A 24444-nucleotide genomic window follows, 5' to 3' on the forward strand; every position below is an offset into this window, starting at 1 on the left:
TATTATCATATCAACCTATTACCGACCCGGTCGTGATGGTAGAGTCACTACAAATATACATACTTGATGTTTCAAATATAAGTATAAATAAATTCATTCATAAATTCTAAATTAATTTATTATACTTGAAATAAATGAATTCAGATTTTTTTTTGAATAAAACGTGGTCGCTGGGAGTGTCTCTATGTAAACAAATGAGAAGATCCTTAGCAGAACAGTACAGTTACAGACATAGCTCAAAGAGCCGTGAAGCTGAAGTTCAGGGGCATATAGCTCGGAGAATGGGACATTGTGGTCCCAAGGTGCTGTAACGGCGACCCCGAACCGGAAAACGCAGCGTAAAGAGGTGGACGGGCGACATCAAGCGAGCCGGGAACCGCTCGAAACAACCGTCCCAGGACCGGGGGCATTGAAACTCTACATCGGTTGAACTGATGATGATAATGAGGATATAAAACATCAGATTGATGTATTGACGTTTAGACAGGTAAATCTCATGTTTGGAACCGGCAGGTTTTGAACCTACATCTCTCCGGCAAACGCGGTCTGAGTGCTTTGACAATTAAGTAAAAACCTTTCAAAAGTATACCTACCGAAACTGCAATGCAGGAAGCATTAGAATATTAAATAAAATCGTCGTTTATTGTATTAAAAGACTGATATAAATGCATATGATAATATCGGCATCGGCGGTGTTCGATGCCCACTAGTATGCATCGAAACCGGTCCGCGGGTCGCGGGCTCCGCGGGGGGCGACCCGCGAGCTCGAGTTACGTGGCCCACGCCATCATTCACGCATTGGCGGTCTCAGTGCATTTACTAAACTTTGTATCAAAATAAATCCTAGTAAACCAGCAATAAGTTTAATTTCAATGCATAAACATTAATACAGTCCAAATTATATATACACACAACAGGCGGTATACGAGAACCGTTTCTGTATTGGCAAAGCAATTAGGCTTCTATTGCCTGAACCCTAAGTTGTAGGATCAAATCCAGCCTGTCCCGATTTTTTCTTCTATTCATTTGAAATAAAATTAAATAAAAATAGAAAAACTGCGATATCGTTTTTTTTTATGTTTATAATAGACTTGCGCTTGGCCGCAATAACATCCGAAAATAAGTGATGATACGGCCTAAGATGGAGCGCGCTTGTTTAGGAAATGCCTAATCACTCTTCATTTGAAGGAACCCATATTATAACCCATAGGCATTCCAAATTAAATAGTTCCTCAGCGCACTCTCCGAAATATATCTTGTAGGACACCGAAAGACGTGCAACTTTGCGACTGTGTCTACTTATTATTTATTGATGATTTATCGACAAAGTATTTCACAGAAAAACGTACTCGTATATATTCGTCATATTATAACATTATGTGTAGGTTATTAAAGTTATTTACTGATTATGTATTGCTACTTAATTGATAAGTGGCCAACTAAAAATAACAATGGATCGGAAATAGAACGATTATCGGCCTGTTTTAATGAGCAACATTTATTACCTTAACCTTGTGTGATGTGTTTCAAATCTTTCAAAGTGCCCAAGTGCCTAATTGATAGCACTGATAATGTGAGTGATAACGCCTTGATGTACTTAGGAAGTGGAGTTTCGTTTATTTTCGTTTGAACAGGGATCAGACTTATTGGAGTTCTGAACCTCATAATGTTAGTTACAAATATTTTTTAAATATATACTTAATATATATTTATTTTAGTAATGAAATATTTTTATGGGTATTTGTGTGTTAATGTTGAAGTTATACTTCTTTTGGCGCGTTAGGGAAAAATTATGAGAGTACATTTTTAGGATGCGCGCGCACACCGTCACGAAAAACCGACACCCTGAAGTTATCTATGGTCAACAATTTTGTTTCTCGATAAAAGGTTTGACACGACCGGCCGACTTTGAATTGTCAAAGTCGGCGGGCTCATTCCGGTGATTTCATTGATTCAATCGTGCAAACAAAAATCTCAAGTTTTAATGATGAAACTTGGTCTTCCGATAACTTGATAATGCAAAGATAACTAGATAATGCGTTTCAATGTTTTAAATACCTATTTATATTGTTAGAGTAGTTTTTTTCTACAAACGCAGAATAAGGCGAAAGATAAAATTTTGAAAAGATTTTTATTTTGTTACGCCAGAGAAATATAACTTTTAACGCGTGTAGGTACATAAGTATACCTACACACGTTTTTTTTCATGGGTATATGTTGACGGTCGATTGTGATGAAAAGAAATGTTTTTAGTGTCTGGGTGTTTATATATGTTTTATAAGTATTTATGTATTTTATTGATAAAAAGAATATTCATCTTAGCAGTCATAATACAAGCTACGCTTATTGTCTACGGTGATATTGTCGTTCTATATTTATTTATATTTACCTAATTTGTTAAATAATAAAAAAAAAAACCCCTGACACACCTTTCATTTGATACCTATATCGAGGGAGTTGTGAATAAAAACATAATACGACAATTTGTCGCGGCGGCCATCTTGGACCGACAACTAAGAACATTCCCGACTGATTCACCTTTGAAACAATATAAAACTAAACCCGATGACAGGTCAAACTCATAAAACTCCGTGATTTTGGCGTCCGGATAAATAACACGGATAATAACATATGATAAAACTCCAGAATAATTCGAAAGGATTATAAAATTTAAACTCTAATCTAGGCCCACCTACCTATGGCTGAAATTGTTTCAAACTGTTAACTTAACATACCTACTTAATTGAAATTTCCACCCGCATAATGTAATTTGTTGCAAAATATAGTTAGTTTGTATACGGGCGGATTCCTTCTAGCGATACCTATGTGTCATAATAAGACTAACATAAAATTGTAAGGTTTTTATATTCGAGCACTTTAGAAACTCAGTTTATATACGACATTCATTATTTGTATTATAGAATTTTAAAAGCTTTTAGACAGCGTTATCCATTTTATTTATTTGAAGTGATAAATAATACATACATATTATTAATTAATTACAATTTTTACATTACAGATAGAATAGGTTAATTCGATATAATGTCAATAGTCAAATTAAAAGCTAATTTTTATGGAAGTTTTCTTGGTAGTTAGCACGTCAGTCTAGGTTTCCGTTGATTTCATAGAATTATTTTAAACTATTGTGTATGTATATTTATGCCAAAAATTAATAAAATCAATCCAAAATATTCAGATAGCAGATTGAATTAATCCTTTACTTACCTATTCTTAAATTTAGGTAAAGATTTTTTACGTAATATATAAAACAGGCAATATTTATAGGTAAAATGAAATTGGAAATGATTTTCGTTTTTAAAAAAAGCTCTAGCTTTAATTAATAAGCATAACACCGCCTCAAATGTTAACTAATTTAATTATATCCTTGAAGTTGTATAAATCACTCAAGTTTATTTTATAAATATAAGCTAAAATAAACTATGTAAAACTAAATAAATCTAAAACAAAAACGTTGTATAAGTATATTTACAAATATCACTTAGCTATTAAATAAACACGATTACACTAATCTATGAACACGAAAAGATTTGTCTTATGAGACTTATCTCTCTAATAAAAACAGTTGATAAGAAGTTTGCATAATGAACGTTTATATTATTAAGAGTTATTTTAACTTAACCTAGCTCAATTGCTAAAGTCAAAATTCTTCAAATTACAATCTAATATTTACTAAAAAATAAGTGTTTTGTCTTATTATATAAACAATACTTATGCCCGTTTTCACTAACGACGAACAAAATAATAAGAAACTAACGACTAATCAAAGAAGATTCCAAGGCATACATATTTACCTTTCACCAATCCATTTTCATTAGTCAACTCATATAACCTAACTTGTCGATGAATTTTGTGTTTGTATTATCATATTTTTGTTTTTAGTTTTTTATTTTTTTTTAGTTTTTCTGTGGCTTTTGGCGGTCTTTGAACGGAAGTTTTAAAAAGAAATAAATAGGTGAGTCAATAACACTTTATAGTGATCGAGCATTTGTTGAAGGCGTGATAAGAGGCGATTTCTGACCCATTATCTATTTACAAGATTACAATGAAAGACGTTTGCCACTTGAACGGACATTTTATATGTGGAACACGACGTTGCGTGCAGAAAAAGGTGTTTGTTCGAAACAAATCTGCATTTAACGAAATGTATGGAAGCTTCAAGCTAATGTGTAACAATTTAAAAACCCCTTACTTTCAATATAGTGTTCTAAAGTAAAAATAAAAAGCGTGTAAAAAAAATATGTAATTCGGCTTTGTGGCCATCTTGGATCGATTTTCATCAAACAACGCCAAGAACACTCCCGACCACCCCTTTCAAACGAAAAAACAAAATCCGCTCGTAAAAAAAAAGTTCTTGGATAGGATTTTTGTCATTGTGTATTATAGTATTCTACTAGTAAAGATTTTTCTGTTCATATCCATTTTGAGGGAGTTGAGAAAAATTATGTAATTTTTTGGCGGCGGCCATTTTGGATCGAGTTTCATCAAACATAGCTAAGTATACTGCCGACCACACCTTTTAAGCAAAAAAAAAACAAAGTCGAAATCGGTTCGAATTCGGAAATGATGCGATGCCACAGACAGACACACGCACACACACATACACGTTACACTGAGGTTAGATTGATTACAGTCAATGACAAACTTGTAGAGATATCAAGAAAAAAAATGCATACGTTTGAAATATTGCAATATATATACAGTCATATTCTATTTATCCAATTATACTTTAAAAGACACTCGATGACTTAAAGAACAAAGAAAACAATTGTGTTAATGTTATCGACAAGCTAACCACTACGTTTCACACGTAATTAAGTATTGTACCTTTGCGGGGCTCTAAACCGCTCCAAAGCACATTCTTAAAATACCAGATTAGCCTAGCCGGTCCTCGGCGTGGTCAAGAATAAGGACCTCTTCCAGAACCCCAGCTGCAAGACAGGTGTTTAAAAAAAATAGATGCGCACATCATCATCATTCAATCGATTGATGGCCACTGCTGGAAATAGGTCTTTTGTAGGGAGTTCCAAAAGCACGTCCTGTGCCGTTTGTTTTCAGCGGCTCGAAACGATTTGCTCTTTGTCGTCTGTCTACCTTTTTGGACGCTAAACTATGCTGCGTTTACAGGCGAGGGATCGCCATTCCAGCACCTTAGGACTTCAATCTTAGGAATTCATCGGTTCTCCGAGCTGTGCCCTTTGCCACTTCAGCTATGTCGGTTACTCTAGTTCTTCTACGGATTTACTCATTTCGTATTTGATCACGTGGAGATACTATTAGCATGACTCTCTCAATTACTCTGAGCCTTCTTATGAGTATAGCAAGCGATCACGTTTCAGATCCACGCACTGTTCGAAAACTTTGGTCTTGAGAGACTTTAGGCGAAAAGATGTCACGAAGTTTCCCGAACGCTGCCAAACCGAGTTTGATTCGGCGGTTCACCTCTTTCTCGAAATATGACCTACCTAACCGTATGGTGTGTCGTAGGTATATCTACGCGCCTACAATTTCGAGTGCAGAGATCCCAACTTTTAGGTACGCATGTACCTGTTGCTGTACTGCGTGTAACGTCGTAACTACCTTTGGGTATATTAAAACGCGTTCCATAATTTTAATTTCTACTACGCCAAAGACGTTTCACATTAATTTTGCCATCAAGTTCGTCTGAAAACAATCTGTCTAAGGTGAATGGATAAATCATTCCACTGGAAGTGAAGGTAAAGTGTTAAAAGTATCTAATTTTAGATCATAATTTCTGAGCAGTGATGGATTTATTTATATGTTTCTTGTGGAGCATTACCTACCATGCCGGGGCGTTGTTGGTTACATTATGAAATATTATATAGTCTTCTGTAGGGTAAGTAAATATATGACCTTTTATTAGTCTAACATATCTTTATTCTAGTAAGCCAATAGGTGGCACTTTTAATGCGTAGGTACATTACATGAGAATTACGAGTACACTGTAGTGAAATGATGGCGATAACCAAATTCGTAAACATAAAACTAAAGCTACGAGGGTTCCAAACGCGTCCTGGTCTAAGAAGAAGCCCACAACAAACCTACCCAGATGTTTTTCTTTTAAAGTAATAGCTGCAAGCTTTAGTCTTAGTACGAGATTTGCTCGCTCTCAGTCGAGAAGTCGTTTAAGCATATCAAACTCTATACCGTCAAAGAAATTTTATTTGTTGCAAATTTTATTTTACAGACGTTCTGCCAAAAGCCCTAGCTGAAAAGCATTCTAGGCAAATTTGAGCTATAAAACAATATAATTAAGATCCATTCTTCTCTAATATTAAAGTATGTGGATACTCGACAACGACTATTCGATTGCTAGAAAGCAAAAGCGAGGTTTGTTGTGACTCTATCACCATTTTGGAACGAAGATTCTTTGCCGAGAAGAAGCCGGTAAGAAATTCAGCAGATTGCTCATTGTTCAGTCTATTTGTTTCCCACAGCTGGGCAAAGACCTTCTCTCTCAAAGGGCCTGCTGCTCTTTATTAAGTTTATAAATGAAGTTCATATTTTCTGCGCAATGTTGCATTTATTTGGTGTATATATCCGATCTATGCATAGTAGATAGGTTTTATTTACCCTTCCTATTACTGCGTAAAATAAATATATACTTAGCCAAAATTTGCTAACAGCTCAGCCAATAGCCCGTAAATCTAAATTGGACGCCATTAAGCATGCGGCTAAACAGACATTTACGAGGCTAAATGTAATTAAAAAAATTATGGCTTTCGTGTGCCATAAGATACAACATTGATTTTGTAATTATACTGATGGATTATCGGATATTGTCTATGGTTTCAGTAGTCATGATATCCTAGTATTTCAGTTTAATTAACTTCACGACTTAGTATATTCGAAGTATTTATGTATATTATTCATAAAAATATTCATCAGTCATCTTAGTACCCATAACGCAAGCTACGCTTACTTTGGGGCTAGATGGCGATGTGTGTATTGTCGTAGTATATTTCTTTATTTAAGAGTTCTAATCAACTGAAAGTAGAACGACTTAATTCATATTCTTCGCTATTTCTAATAAGCGCTGACTCCGAAGTAGGCAGAGATATGGCGTTACTCTCTCAAGGAGCAAGAGTAAAAGGGCATCAAAGTTCTCAATGCAAAATGCCTTCTCCTATGTGATTTATTAAAATTAGTACCATTAACACCTAAAACTTACCCTTTAAAAAAATTCCTGCAGTAATCCCAGGTCTAAGAAGTCCGCAAGAATTCAGCGAAGAACTTTACTTAGATATAGGTACTACGAAAAGTGAAAAAATTACTTAAAAATGCGGTGTTTTGGAATCTTTGAAAGATAAATGCAAAACAAAATGTATGCCATATTTAATAATAATCTGTTTTAGAATCTAGAAGTAAAGATCAAGTCATGATCGCAATACGCAGTATTAAGTGGGCTGTAAATATTTTTCAGACGCTTTGTTTACTTTAGCAATAAACTGAGGTGCCGCGTCGTGCTTGACGAATTACTAACTTTAAAATACAAAGATAACACTCATGGCGGTGTGCTTACTATCACAGTGGTAATATTAATGCAACGCCATGCTTATTTCTGCCGCCAGAAGCATTGCTGTTTTCCGCAGGGTGATAACGTGTCTCGCGACAGGCTTGCGACGGGCGTAAATCTTGCAATCTTCAGTCAAACGTCAATTTTGTTTTTTTTTGTATGCAAAAGTGGCGTTTCACAGCAAAGATCGCGAGATTTACGGCTGTCGCAACCCTGTTGTGAGAAAAAGTAAGTAATAAAACCAGCAGGGCAGATTACAGTCGATTATAAACGGTAGGTAAGTGTATAATTTTTAACGTGTCCACCTGCTAAAGCACGGCAGCATGGAATAGGAGAAGTTTACCCCCGTTTATTATTACTCAAATATTATTTGGATTTTATTTCCACTTGTGCGCCAATGCTCTGAGAGTTGATAATGCTGTGGGAGAAGATAAACATGTATCCTTTCCCCGGGAAGATAATTGTCTCCTGCCTTAGCCGCGCTGCGGGTCTGCAAGGCTATTCTTAATAATGCCAGCTCGATATCGAAGCTCACTTAAGTGAGAAAGATCACTTCGAAAGTGATCTCACATGACCTTGATATGATATTCTATAAACACCTGGCACGCACTTGCGATGTAAAGTGAGTTTCGAATTCGAAGCTCGAACCAATAGAGATGGCATTAGTTGTAATAAACGAAGCGGTAAACACTTCCGGTACACTTCTGGCTGATGGACACAGGGCGGCCCTTAGAAGGACGTGTTTCTTGCACCGAAGTGTTGCTCAGTTAATAGGCTATGATTTCCACTTAACATCAAGTGGGCCATCTGCCAATGTTGCTATAAAAAAAATATAACCAATCTATAGGGAAATAAACAACGCTAGTTGGAAAGGCGATACTAAAACACTAATCATTAAAAATTAAATTATAAGAAATAAATTATATCGATTTAAATTATAAGAAAGTTGTATTCCGCTTTTTAGTTTATACGGTTACTCCTAGCCACATAATGGATTTTGATGTGGTCTTCATTATCGTTTAGACAATTTTTCACAGATGATGGAAGTGGATGAAGTAGAAAAAAATATTGTTACCAAGAGATATATTCACATGCCTTATGATACACTTAGGGCATTTTGGTCGTATTGTGTAACGAAAAGTCAGTTGTAAACATGGATAAAAAGAAATTCAAAAAAAAAAGTCAATAACTTAACTAATTTTTCCGGATGTCGCTAATTCCAAAATAATCGAAGTTTACAACACGAGTGATAAATAAATTAAAATGACTAATTAATGTTTGTATTTAAAAATATGGAAACAGCTGATCAAATTAAACCGTGCCGTGTGGTGAAGGCAAACCAGAATACAATTGTCAAAATTCATTTAAGTATTTCAGGTAGGTAGATAGCACTGATAATGTGAGTGATAACGCCTTGATGTACTTAGGAAGTGGAGTTTCGTTTATTTTCGTTTGAACAGGGATCAGACTTATTGGAGTTCTGAACCTCATAATGTTAGTTACAAATATTTTTTAAATATATACTTAATATATATTTATTTTAGTAATGAAATATTTTTATGGGTATTTGTGTGTTAATGTTGAAGTTATACTTCTTTTGGCGCGTTAGGGAAAAATTATGAGAGTACATTTTTAGGATGCGCGCGCACACCGTCACGAAAAACCGACACCCTGAAGTTATCTATGGTCAACAATTTTGTTTCTCGATAAAAGGTTTGACACGACCGGCCGACTTTGAATTGTCAAAGTCGGCGGGCTCATTCCGGTGATTTCATTGATTCAATCGTGCAAACAAAAATCTCAAGTTTTAATGATGAAACTTGGTCTTCCGATAACTTGATAATGCAAAGATAACTAGATAATGCGTTTCAATGTTTTAAATACCTATTTATATTGTTAGAGTAGTTTTTTTCTACAAACGCAGAATAAGGCGAAAGATAAAATTTTGAAAAGATTTTTATTTTGTTACGCCAGAGAAATATAACTTTTAACGCGTGTAGGTACATAAGTATACCTACACACGTTTTTTTTCATGGGTATATGTTGACGGTCGATTGTGATGAAAAGAAATGTTTTTAGTGTCTGGGTGTTTATATATGTTTTATAAGTATTTATGTATTTTATTGATAAAAAGAATATTCATCTTAGCAGTCATAATACAAGCTACGCTTATTGTCTACGGTGATATTGTCGTTCTATATTTATTTATATTTACCTAATTTGTTAAATAATAAAAAAAAAAACCGCTGACACACCTTTCATTTGATACCTATATCGAGGGAGTTGTGAATAAAAACATAATACGACAATTTGTCGCGGCGGCCATCTTGGACCGACAACTAAGAACATTCCCGACTGATTCACCTTTGAAACAATATAAAACTAAACCCGATGACAGGTCAAACTCATAAAACTCCGTGATTTTGGCGTCCGGATAAATAACACGGATAATAACATATGATAAAACTCCAGAATAATTCGAAAGGATTATAAAATTTAAACTCTAATCTAGGCCCACCTACCTATGGCTGAAATTGTTTCAAACTGTTAACTTAACATACCTACTTAATTGAAATTTCCACCCGCATTTTGTAATTTGTTGCAAAATATAGTTAGTTTGTATACGGGCGGATTCCTTCTAGCGATACCTATGTGTCATAATAAGACTAACATAAAATTGTAAGGTTTTTATATTCGAGCACTTTAGAAACTCAGTTTATATACGACATTCATTATTTGTATTATAGAATTTTAAAAGCTTTTAGACAGCGTTATCCATTTTATTTATTTGAAGTGATAAATAATACATACATATTATTAATTAATTACAATTTTTACATTACAGATAGAATAGGTTAATTCGATATAATGTCAATAGTCAAATTAAAAGCTAATTTTTATGGAAGTTTTCTTGGTAGTTAGCACGTCAGTCTAGGTTTCCGTTGATTTCATAGAATTATTTTAAACTATTGTGTATGTATATTTATGCCAAAAATTAATAAAATCAATCCAAAATATTCAGATAGCAGATTGAATTAATCCTTTACTTACCTATTCTTAAATTTAGGTAAAGATTTTTTACGTAATATATAAAACAGGCAATATTTATAGGTAAAATGAAATTGGAAATGATTTTCGTTTTTAAAAAAAGCTCTAGCTTTAATTAATAAGCATAACACCGCCTCAAATGTTAACTAATTTAATTATATCCTTGAAGTTGTATAAATCACTCAAGTTTATTTTATAAATATAAGCTAAAATAAACTATGTAAAACTAAATAAATCTAAAACAAAAACGTTGTATAAGTATATTTACAAATATCACTTAGCTATTAAATAAACACGATTACACTAATCTATGAACACGAAAAGATTTGTCTTATGAGACTTATCTCTCTAATAAAAACAGTTGATAAGAAGTTTGCATAATGAACGTTTATATTATTAAGAGTTATTTTAACTTAACCTAGCTCAATTGCTAAAGTCAAAATTCTTCAAATTACAATCTAATATTTACTAAAAAATAAGTGTTTTGTCTTATTATATAAACAATACTTATGCCCGTTTTCACTAACGACGAACAAAATAATAAGAAACTAACGACTAATCAAAGAAGATTCCAAGGCATACATATTTACCTTTCACCAATCCATTTTCATTAGTCAACTCATATAACCTAACTTGTCGATGAATTTTGTGTTTGTATTATCATATTTTTGTTTTTAGTTTTTTATTTTTTTTTAGTTTTTCTGTGGCTTTTGGCGGTCTTTGAACGGAAGTTTTAAAAAGAAATAAATAGGTGAGTCAATAACACTTTATAGTGATCGAGCATTTGTTGAAGGCGTGATAAGAGGCGATTTCTGACCCATTATCTATTTACAAGATTACAATGAAAGACGTTTGCCACTTGAACGGACATTTTATATGTGGAACACGACGTTGCGTGCAGAAAAAGGTGTTTGTTCGAAACAAATCTGCATTTAACGAAATGTATGGAAGCTTCAAGCTAATGTGTAACAATTTAAAAACCCCTTACTTTCAATATAGTGTTCTAAAGTAAAAATAAAAAGCGTGTAAAAAAAATATGTAATTCGGCTTTGTGGCCATCTTGGATCGATTTTCATCAAACAACGCCAAGAACACTCCCGACCACCCCTTTCAAACGAAAAAACAAAATCCGCTCGTAAAAAAAAAGTTCTTGGATAGGATTTTTGTCATTGTGTATTATAGTATTCTACTAGTAAAGATTTTTCTGTTCATATCCATTTTGAGGGAGTTGAGAAAAATTATGTAATTTTTTGGCGGCGGCCATTTTGGATCGAGTTTCATCAAACATAGCTAAGTATACTGCCGACCACACCTTTTAAGCAAAAAAAAAACAAAGTCGAAATCGGTTCGAATTCGGAAATGATGCGATGCCACAGACAGACACACGCACACACACATACACGTTACACTGAGGTTAGATTGATTACAGTCAATGACAAACTTGTAGAGATATCAAGAAAAAAAATGCATACGTTTGAAATATTGCAATATATATACAGTCATATTCTATTTATCCAATTATACTTTAAAAGACACTCGATGACTTAAAGAACAAAGAAAACAATTGTGTTAATGTTATCGACAAGCTAACCACTACGTTTCACACGTAATTAAGTATTGTACCTTTGCGGGGCTCTAAACCGCTCCAAAGCACATTCTTAAAATACCAGATTAGCCTAGCCGGTCCTCGGCGTGGTCAAGAATAAGGACCTCTTCCAGAACCCCAGCTGCAAGACAGGTGTTTAAAAAAAATAGATGCGCACATCATCATCATTCAATCGATTGATGGCCACTGCTGGAAATAGGTCTTTTGTAGGGAGTTCCAAAAGCACGTCCTGTGCCGTTTGTTTTCAGCGGCTCGAAACGATTTGCTCTTTGTCGTCTGTCTACCTTTTTGGACGCTAAACTATGCTGCGTTTACAGGCGAGGGATCGCCATTCCAGCACCTTAGGACTTCAATCTTAGGAATTCATCGGTTCTCCGAGCTGTGCCCTTTGCCACTTCAGCTATGTCGGTTACTCTAGTTCTTCTACGGATTTACTCATTTCGTATTTGATCACGTGGAGATACTATTAGCATGACTCTCTCAATTACTCTGAGCCTTCTTATGAGTATAGCAAGCGATCACGTTTCAGATCCACGCACTGTTCGAAAACTTTGGTCTTGAGAGACTTTAGGCGAAAAGATGTCACGAAGTTTCCCGAACGCTGCCAAACCGAGTTTGATTCGGCGGTTCACCTCTTTCTCGAAATATGACCTACCTAACCGTATGGTGTGTCGTAGGTATATCTACGCGCCTACAATTTCGAGTGCAGAGATCCCAACTTTTAGGTACGCATGTACCTGTTGCTGTACTGCGTGTAACGTCGTAACTACCTTTGGGTATATTAAAACGCGTTCCATAATTTTAATTTCTACTACGCCAAAGACGTTTCACATTAATTTTGCCATCAAGTTCGTCTGAAAACAATCTGTCTAAGGTGAATGGATAAATCATTCCACTGGAAGTGAAGGTAAAGTGTTAAAAGTATCTAATTTTAGATCATAATTTCTGAGCAGTGATGGATTTATTTATATGTTTCTTGTGGAGCATTACCTACCATGCCGGGGCGTTGTTGGTTACATTATGAAATATTATATAGTCTTCTGTAGGGTAAGTAAATATATGACCTTTTATTAGTCTAACATATCTTTATTCTAGTAAGCCAATAGGTGGCACTTTTAATGCGTAGGTACATTACATGAGAATTACGAGTACACTGTAGTGAAATGATGGCGATAACCAAATTCGTAAACATAAAACTAAAGCTACGAGGGTTCCAAACGCGTCCTGGTCTAAGAAGAAGCCCACAACAAACCTACCCAGATGTTTTTCTTTTAAAGTAATAGCTGCAAGCTTTAGTCTTAGTACGAGATTTGCTCGCTCTCAGTCGAGAAGTCGTTTAAGCATATCAAACTCTATACCGTCAAAGAAATTTTATTTGTTGCAAATTTTATTTTACAGACGTTCTGCCAAAAGCCCTAGCTGAAAAGCATTCTAGGCAAATTTGAGCTATAAAACAATATAATTAAGATCCATTCTTCTCTAATATTAAAGTATGTGGATACTCGACAACGACTATTCGATTGCTAGAAAGCAAAAGCGAGGTTTGTTGTGACTCTATCACCATTTTGGAACGAAGATTCTTTGCCGAGAAGAAGCCGGTAAGAAATTCAGCAGATTGCTCATTGTTCAGTCTATTTGTTTCCCACAGCTGGGCAAAGACCTTCTCTCTCAAAGGGCCTGCTGCTCTTTATTAAGTTTATAAATGAAGTTCATATTTTCTGCGCAATGTTGCATTTATTTGGTGTATATATCCGATCTATGCATAGTAGATAGGTTTTATTTACCCTTCCTATTACTGCGTAAAATAAATATATACTTAGCCAAAATTTGCTAACAGCTCAGCCAATAGCCCGTAAATCTAAATTGGACGCCATTAAGCATGCGGCTAAACAGACATTTACGAGGCTAAATGTAATTAAAAAAATTATGGCTTTCGTGTGCCATAAGATACAACATTGATTTTGTAATTATACTGATGGATTATCGGATATTGTCTATGGTTTCAGTAGTCATGATATCCTAGTATTTCAGTTTAATTAACTTCACGACTTAGTATATTCGAAGTATTTATGTATATTATTCATAAAAATATTCATCAGTCATCTTAGTACCCATAACGCAAGCTACGCTTACTTTGGGGCTAGATGGCGATGTGTGTATTGTCGTAGTATATTTCTTTATTTAAGAGTTCTAATCAACTGAAAGTAGAACGACTTAATTCATATTCTTCGCTATTTCTAATAAGCGCTGACTCCGAAGTAGGCAGAGATATGGCGTTACTCTCTCAAGGAGCAAGAGTAAAAGGGCATCAAAGTTCTCAATGCAAAATGCCTTCTCCTATGTGATTTATTAAAATTAGTACCATTAACACCTAAAACTTACCCTTTAAAAAAATTCCTGCAGTAATCCCAGGTCTAAGAAGTCCGCAAGAATTCAGCGAAGAACTTTACTTAGATATAGGTACTACGAAAAGTGAAAAAATTACTTAAAAATGCGGTGTTTTGGAATCTTTGAAAGATAAATGCAAAACAAAATGTATGCCATATTTAATAATAATCTGTTTTAGAATCTAGAAGTAAAGATCAAGTCATGATCGCAATACGCAGTATTAAGTGGGCTGTAAATATTTTTCAGACGCTTTGTTTACTTTAGCAATAAACTGAGGTGCCGCGTCGTGCTTGACGAATTACTAACTTTAAAATACAAAGATAACACTCATGGCGGTGTGCTTACTATCACAGTGGTAATATTAATGCAACGCCATGCTTATTTCTGCCGCCAGAAGCATTGCTGTTTTCCGCAGGGTGATAACGTGTCTCGCGACAGGCTTGCGACGGGCGTAAATCTTGCAATCTTCAGTCAAACGTCAATTTTGTTTTTTTTTGTATGCAAAAGTGGCGTTTCACAGCAAAGATCGCGAGATTTACGGCTGTCGCAACCCTGTTGTGAGAAAAAGTAAGTAATAAAACCAGCAGGGCAGATTACAGTCGATTATAAACGGTAGGTAAGTGTATAATTTTTAACGTGTCCACCTGCTAAAGCACGGCAGCATGGAATAGGAGAAGTTTACCCCCGTTTATTATTACTCAAATATTATTTGGATTTTATTTCCACTTGTGCGCCAATGCTCTGAGAGTTGATAATGCTGTGGGAGAAGATAAACATGTATCCTTTCCCCGGGAAGATAATTGTCTCCTGCCTTAGCCGCGCTGCGGGTCTGCAAGGCTATTCTTAATAATGCCAGCTCGATATCGAAGCTCACTTAAGTGAGAAAGATCACTTCGAAAGTGATCTCACATGACCTTGATATGATATTCTATAAACACCTGGCACGCACTTGCGATGTAAAGTGAGTTTCGAATTCGAAGCTCGAACCAATAGAGATGGCATTAGTTGTAATAAACGAAGCGGTAAACACTTCCGGTACACTTCTGGCTGATGGACACAGGGCGGCCCTTAGAAGGACGTGTTTCTTGCACCGAAGTGTTGCTCAGTTAATAGGCTATGATTTCCACTTAACATCAAGTGGGCCATCTGCCAATGTTGCTATAAAAAAAATATAACCAATCTATAGGGAAATAAACAACGCTAGTTGGAAAGGCGATACTAAAACACTAATCATTAAAAATTAAATTATAAGAAATAAATTATATCGATTTAAATTATAAGAAAGTTGTATTCCGCTTTTTAGTTTATACGGTTACTCCTAGCCACATAATGGATTTTGATGTGGTCTTCATTATCGTTTAGACAATTTTTCACAGATGATGGAAGTGGATGAAGTAGAAAAAAATATTGTTACCAAGAGATATATTCACATGCCTTATGATACACTTAGGGCATTTTGGTCGTATTGTGTAACGAAAAGTCAGTTGTAAACATGGATAAAAAGAAATTCAAAAAAAAAAGTCAATAACTTAACTAATTTTTCCGGATGTCGCTAATTCCAAAATAATCGAAGTTTACAACACGAGTGATAAATAAATTAAAATGACTAATTAATGTTTGTATTTAAAAATATGGAAACAGCTGATCAAATTAAACCGTGCCGTGTGGTGAAGGCAAACCAGAATACAATTGTCAAAATTCATTTAAGTATTTCAGGTAGGCCTAATATAAGCACTTTTGACTCTACCACCGGTTCGGAAGGCAGAATCTACCGAGAAGTAGTCGGCAAGAAACTCAGCAGTTGCTCTTTTCCAACATCGTTTTACAATTTAACAATCTTTGTTCTATCTTGTGTGAGATTAAAGCGGAGCGGCTTCTTTTCAGGCAACCTTAAGAAATTTATCAATAGTATAGTAACCTCGATGTATTAAATGTGTCTTTATACATTCTTTAAACTTATGTAATGGTAAATCTAATATAACTTTCGGTAGCATGTTATAAAAGTATATACTCAGCCCCCACAAAGGTTGTCATGTCATGACTCATGACTCCTTTTCCGCGGGTTTCGTACGAGGCCACCAAGGAAATATATTTGAGAACGGGCAGCAGCGTCCTCTGTGCAACTACAACTATCTTATGCTCCAACAACTCTGCCCAGCGTGGTCATTATTGGCAACCCCTTCCATCGTGAGAGGCCTTTCGAGCAGCAGTGGACTGTTGTATAGGCTAGGACTATGTTTAGGCTCTTAATGGTTAAATTAAGTACCTAATCGCTTTTTTTTAATATCCTTAAATTGCTTTCGATTTCTGGCAAGGGTAATTTGGGAATTTATAATTTCTGAATTTACTCTGGTCCGGTAAGAGGCTTTGGCCGTGGCTAGTTACCACCCTACCGTTAAAGACGTGCCGCTACATGATTAAGTGTTTAGGTCTAATGTTGCGCAGAAGCCGATTAGGGTTATGACTACAATACTCTCTAACAGGTTAGCCCGCTACCATCTTACACTGCATCATCACTTACCAGGTGAGACTGCAGTCAAGGGCTAACTTGTAGTGGAATAAACCATTTTCTATATTCAATCTATCCGTAATCTACAGATTTATCACATAGCGACGTTCTTATTGTGAAAAAGATCAAATTAATCATCAGTTGTCAATATTAACAAATGCCAACTTTGCTTAGCAACTTATCGATAGATTACAGATAGATTGAATATAGAAAACAACGCCGCTGGATAGATTCAAACGAGCGCGGTCAAGAAATAGTTTTACATACAAGTGGATGTAGTATGCAAATGATGCAGTAACGTTTGCCACAGTTGGTATCTAAATGACAAACTACGTTATTTGTTACGGAGTATGGGCGTTTTTATGTCTCAACTCTTGCGTCTAGACCGACCTTCAGAGTACGCGGTATGTCAGTTCCTTGTTTGAAATGAAATTGATCTTTCTGTCTGCGATTTCGATGCTTCTGATTAAGCTATTATATTTGAAGGATTGCAAACCTAATAAAGTTTTTGTTTTTTTGTCAGTCAGTTTATTGAGGCTAACCCTTGGAACGGCTTAATCGCTGTAGAAGAGAATAAATAGATAAATCAGGAAAGTAGCGGTACGCAGTTACTTATGCTACTTTCGATTTCGGATCCTCATAATTTTAGATCCTTACATTTGAAATTGGCGTTTTGTAAAGGATGAAGGAACATGAAGTCGATTTTCTTAAATATAATATGTACATATTTAATTAATGTAACATTCAAAGCAGAACAATAGTAGATTTTGCTCCGCCGGGAATTATAATAGCATGAACAGCGAGTTTCAACCAAAATCTAGAGAGTGGCCTACGAAACTTTTATACAGTAGAAAAAAAGGAAAAATGATTAGCTGTTTTCTGAGAACGTATTTAGAAGCTATTTTTTTCGTTGCAAGTGTGATGAAAACCGTCGAACGCAACGCGGCTGGCTTTATACACTATCGGCTTCCTTATCGCGCTCGCTCACAGGCATCTCGCGCGCCTAATACCGCCCCGACTGTAAAAGGCCATGTACCGAACTTGTTGTATAATATACTAATGCGTTTTAATGTACACATAGATAAATGATTAAAATCAAAAGTTTGCTGACCTTTTTTGCGGAAGTATTTATCGGATTATGTTTATTAGCGGCTACTTGGTTGGTGTATGTTGTTTTTTATATTGTGTTTTAGTCTTAAGTACACTGTTTGAACCTAAATAAATGAAAATAAAACTATATTGAGACATATAGTGTTGCTTATTATGTTAGTGTTAAATAGTGTCATTTTACACTAACGTCCGTTTTTTATATTCAATCTATCTGTTATCTGATAAATGTAAAAAAATGTATTGTGTTAAAGATTGTATAGATATTTTTTTGACTATAACAACGTTGCTAAGTTATAAATCTACAGATTAAGGATAGATTAGCCTTTGTCTGAAATCTCACCTGGTGGTAAGTATTGATGCAGTCTAAGATAGTAGTGGGCTAACCTGTTAGGGAGTATGGTAGTCATAGCCCTAATCGGTTTCTAGGCGACATCGCACTGGAACACTAAGTCGCTTAGCGGCACGGTGGTGTCACAGAAAAAACCTCTCACCCGACCAGACCAGAGAAAATTCTGAAAAAATAAATTCTGGACCTTCAGCTTAATTTCACAGCGGTCACCGTTGCGCCAGGGAGGTCATAAACTGACAACACTTAAGAGTAATGCCATACCTTTCATCGTGTTCTTTGTTGGAAAGGATAACAAAATTCTAGGACCTGCCAATTTAGTTTAGTTCAGCGATTTTTGTATAAGAATTTGCGCGCGTGTCCAGTTGCGCATCTGTCCAGTCTAACCAGTGTGTTTACTCTAGGTACATGTCCCTTTTTCCCACTACGCCTAATGTATTTACTAAAGATATCGATTAAAAAGTATGCTGTTTGTACAAACGGATCTCTCTTTCTCTAAACCTTTTGAATATCTTCTCGGCGCAATGGTAAGCATTGTTGTCTAATAAGAAGAGGTCCCAGGTTTGATCCCTGGGAGGGCAATATGGAATTTGTAATTAAATAAATAATTTATATACTACGACAACGCACACATCGCCATCTAGCGCCAAAGTAAGCGTAGCTTGTGTTATGGGTACTGAGATGACTGATGAATATTTTTATGAACAATATACATAAATACTTATAATATACATATAAACACCCAGACACTGGAAAACATTCATGCTCATCACACAAACATTTTGCAGTTGTGGGAATCGAACCCACGGCCTTGAACTCAGAAAGCAGGGTCGCTGCCTTATGCCAATTAACCGTGTAATTTCAGATAGATAGAGAGATAGACTAACAATATAACAACAAAACACAAAGAAACAATACAAACAGATAAAAGTACATAGTGTTAGTGTGCAAAGGCGGCCTTATCTTAAAGACTTAAAGTAAGAAGCGTAAGAAGCTAAAGTAAAACGGACAGCTATCAGTAGGCCGGACATAGATGGATTTCAGATTATTTATTGGTCTGGTCTGGGGAAAGGCTTCAGGCGAAGGTTTCAGATAATGGTTATAGTCCAGTAGGTATGACTCCGACTTCACTTCCATGGGAGGCCAGTTTGAATCCCGGCATCTAACTTTTCTAAGGTATGTGCGTTAACAATTAAAATACCACTTGCTTCAACGGCTAAGGAAAACATCGTGAGGAAACCTGCATACTTAAGAGTTCTCCATAATGTTCTCAAAGGTGTGTGCAGTCCACCAATCCGCTCTGGGCTGTGCAAGTGTGGTGGACTATGGCTTAACCTGTTCCCATTGTGGGAGGAGACCTGTGCCATGTAGTGGGCCGGTAATGGGTTGGTATGATGATGATGATGAAAATATATCTGTATTTAGATTTATATCTGTATATATATTTATAATAAGATGCTACTCACCCAAAACGAGCACATATGCGAATATAATTTGCAATTTCCTCGAGGTAAACATTGTTAAGAATGTAGTTTAGAACACTTTCCACAACAGTTTATTTGTTCATTCTTAAAACAAGCTTTTTTCGTGTTACATAGTTTTTCACAGATTTCATTATGATTTGTGGAATCGCCTTTTGGACGCTTTACGTTTCTTTTTAGTTTCACTTGTTAACAAAAATGACATGTTCTGAATTCACGACTTAGGTTTTTACATTGATCATCGTTTTTTATTTAAAATAGATAAACTTTTTTTTTTCTCACTTCGATATATTTTATTGTTTAACTTCGCATTGTACAAAATTATGCCCAACTATTCCACAATATCTCAGTATAGTTTCTTTGCTGTCATATTATATTCCAGAATATATCACTTTTTCACTTTAATAAAAACTTCTGAATTAATTGACTAGATAAATAGTTTGCATCATATAAATTTAATGAATTGAATTAATCGCGTAAAATTACAGCACAATTTATAAATATACTTATGATTTCATGAATAAAAAATAAACTCATTTATCGTAACATTAAGATTTTATCGAACAATGCAGAAATAAAATGGATAGGCGTGGAGTATACGTCTGTCCGCTAGAAATTTCCGCGTCTAACTGATACTTTCAGCTTTAATGCTAGTGATGTATTTTTTCAGGCACTGAAACGGAACTGAAAGTATGCGGTGAACCACAGTCGGCTGTTCGGAATTTTCATTACATGTTTTCTGTGATGTAGGTCCTAACGTTTCGATCCGATTAGGGGACTTACGAGTACAGGCCGCGATTGCCGGAGAGTCGCAGATTCAAATCCTGTCGGTTCCGAAATTTTTTATATGCATTTTAAATTTATTAAATTGTTAATTCCTCCAAATGTAGGTAAAAACACTAATAAAAATCATAGGGAAGCTTTCGTAATTAGTCAGCATGTCTATTGTTAACGTGGAGAAGCACCAGGGAAACGCCATCGCGGTATAATGTTGAATTACAATGTTCTTTTTTTTTAAGTAATAAAAACTTATAAATAGATTATCCGACACCATATCTACACAACAAAAACATCGATTACCTTTATTTCTCGGTAGTCATCCTATGCCTATCTTGATTAAAAGCTTACACAAAAATATTTATACGACTGTAGGTACGTATATATTTAATTTATGACACCATAAAAGATCCATGTTTTCGCTCCATAAATCATAACTCAAATCGTTGTATGACGCCGCATAGATTAAACGTGAATTCTGGAGTAAGTCCAAATTCCATATTATATGCTCAATAGTTTTTTTTGTAGTTATTACAGATTCAAAAGTTCGTTATTTAAAATCAAAGCTTAACTGTCATTGTTTCTAGATATCTAGAGAATCTTGGCATTTTCAAAAGACTTTTTAAGGTTTCATACCTATCCACGGGAGTGTATTAATAAGCCTCCGATGTCCATCCGTTCGTCCGTGTGTTAGTCAGTAATTGGTCTGTATGTCATGATTCTTAAAAGTTGCATTTTTACGTAAGTATTTGTTTTTATAGAAGTAAAAGTCACATTCCGTGAAAACTGCAACTCTTTAAATTTATGAGATACGGCGCACTGACAGACGGACGGATGGACTTACAGCGAAGCGAGCAGCGAAGCGGAGGATTAGTAAGTTTAGGTAAGGAATCCAAGTTTTTATTTTTTTTTGCTTTTCCTCGGATATGTTAGTCGGAGACTTTGCTGGACTTCGTGTTCTTATTTAATAAGATTTCAATGAAATAATAAATTGTAGAATAATGAATTGAATATAATATGATAATTTAAATAGAGATTGAATTAAATTGTTATGCATTGAATTGCTTGGCTACTTAGTTAGGTGTTTTTTTATAGTAATACTAGCGGACCACAGCGCCATCTGTCAAGCTGATTTGTGAATCTAAACCATTCGGGGCGCCACCCAAACGCATACCAAAAAATTCAATTATATCGGTCCAGCCGTTTAGGAGTTCAGTGACATACACACGCACACAATCTAAAGATAAATCGCATATATCTAAAGATTTGCCGGACTAAGCACATGGCCCAGGACACATGTTAAATGGAAAAACTTCGCCTATAAACAGCAATACTTCTCAGGGCATGCAAGGAACACGTCATCAACCTTCAGACCGGAAGAGAGCAGTGCTGCTTGCCGGCAGAAATAAGCATGATGCATAGTAGTTCTACTGCCTTGGACGAGCTCTGTCCCCCAAAGCTCTACTACCACTGGAATTAAGTGATTCAAGAGCGGTTTCATATACATAAATTCTAATTCTAATTCAAAATTTCTTTATTCATGTAGGCCTATCACAGGCACTTATGAAGCGTTCATACATAAATGTTTACGTAATTGTAAAGGGATGGTGATAACTTCGTTCGCCATCTTAAACCTAAAGCTACGAGGGTTCCAAACGCGCCCTGGTCTAAGAAGAGCCCACAACAAACTTAGCCGGGTAAATTTTTTTTTTGTTATCACCATCTCACAGTTAATTTATATTCAACTATGAAGCTAGAGCAATTCACACCCAAGCTTTTTTATCGTTTAAGTAACCCTTAGTATTATATAGGATTTTTCTGTAAGCTTACGTTTTATATAAACTTTGAACTTATTGTGAGACAACTCAAAGATTTCATTTGGTAATTTGTTATAAAATAATATACAATTGCCCTTTATTGTTCATGTATCTATATTAAACCGCTCTTTAATCATTTAATATTTTGGTTACATGTCTTATTATGTAAATAATCTTTGAATTACTTTTTAGTGCTAATATCGTTTTGAAAATATTCAAAAATAATAACAGAATACATTCATAAATAATTTGATATAAGTACACTTTTCATTTTCAAAAACATACTTTACACTAAAATGTTGTGAAAACATTGTCTAAATAATAAGACGTGTTAGAAAATATATCATGGATTTCCGCAAAGTAACGCCAATAAGGTAAACTTTACCTTATTTACAGGCGTTACTTTGCGAAAATCCATGATATATTATGAAAATTAAGCTTAATTTGCTATAGTCCGTGAAAAGCAGGAGAATCTGTATGGTGTAATTTATAATTTCTTCAATCATTATACTCCACACCAAACAGATCTTCGGCAATGAACACTCTACGCACGTTTCGGTCCGAAACCGTTAAGTCAATAATTATTCATGGTAAAGTCAAAATCTCCTGAGGATACTCCGTATTACTATATATACAGATTCTCCTGCTTTATCGCGGACTATAGCAAATGAAGCTTAATTTTCATAATATAGTTTAGCTTGTAACATCGAAATCCGACATGGAAACATTTGAATTATCATTTCAAATATTACTTTCAGATAAGCATTTTTTGTTACCGTGTGAATGAAAGGTGTAGGTACTAAGAAGAACCGAGTTTATTGTTCCTAAAACGTACCATCAAAGTAAAACGTTTTTATTGAGTGTAAGTATTTACAGCCAGATTACATATAATACTGTTCATAAAGATAATAGCGCTATTTTTCAGTTACACGTAATCTTTTAAGGCAATAACAAAATTATAAAACTGCTTTTGTACTTTTGGATACCTACGTAAATGGAAATCTTCGTCCGCGTTGTTTTTTCTTTACTTATTTGGGACTTTTATCCAACACGGATATGCCAGCCCCATCATCCCTTAAGTAACTTAGATGAGTAAAAAAAAAAAATTAAATCATATTACCTACTATAAGTGAAACATAACAGATACAGCTTAAAGAAATGTCCTATTATACTCGTAGTATTAAGGACTACGTAATCGATAAAAAAGGTTGGATGTGAATTATTGCTCTAACCAGGTTGCTCTTATTATTATTTTAAATGACAATGTGAGATGGTGATAACAAAAAAAAAAGTTTGTTGTTGGCTTCTGCTTAGATCAGGACGCGTTTGGAACCCTCGTTGCTTTAGTTTTAAGTTTACGAATATAGTTATCGCCATCATTTCACTACCGTTTAATTCTCATGTAATGTACCTACGCATCAAAAGTGCAACCTATGGGCCTACTTGAATATTTTTGACTTTCACTTTGACTTTTTTACAACCTGTAAACTGCTTACGCAAAAATCTCGACAACAGACCTGAAATCTTCTTTTGTCGGTTGAGAGAGAAGGCTAAAGAAGAAGAACCGACGTAAAATCTGTTGATGTTATGCTTCCGCATAACATCAAAGTCAAAGACATTTCTGATAGTCGATAAACCTGTGGGAGGAGATAAATTTATATCCTTTCCCCGGGGATATAATTGTCTCCTGCCCATGCTAGCCTTGCTGCTAGAATGGGCAGGGGATATATTCTTAACGGGGACACGACAAAATGTATATCACCTCCAGTTCAATAGACAGTTTTTTCCGTTCTCCGAGTTCTCACGG

General features: G+C 35.1%; 1 protein-coding gene across 4 annotated transcripts in view; it reads right to left on the reverse strand.

The window, feature by feature from the left end:
* LOC120628747 (lutropin-choriogonadotropic hormone receptor-like) overlaps positions 1-24444 on the reverse strand; it is a 109588-nt gene that overhangs the window by 37981 nt on the left and 47163 nt on the right. The window contains exon 1 of one of the 4 annotated variants that reach the window (XM_039897348.1): positions 20029-20654. The exons of the other annotated variants lie outside the window; for them this stretch is intronic. Coding sequence (XP_039753282.1) covers positions 20029-20080 — 52 coding nt within the window. The 5' untranslated portion in view covers positions 20081-20654. Of the gene's footprint in view, positions 1-20028; positions 20655-24444 lie in introns of those variants that run through there. 4 annotated transcript variants of the gene reach the window in all.

The sequence above is a fragment of the Pararge aegeria genome, chromosome 13, assembly GCF_905163445.1.
Source record: "Pararge aegeria chromosome 13, ilParAegt1.1, whole genome shotgun sequence".
NCBI lineage: Eukaryota > Metazoa > Arthropoda > Insecta > Lepidoptera > Nymphalidae > Pararge > Pararge aegeria.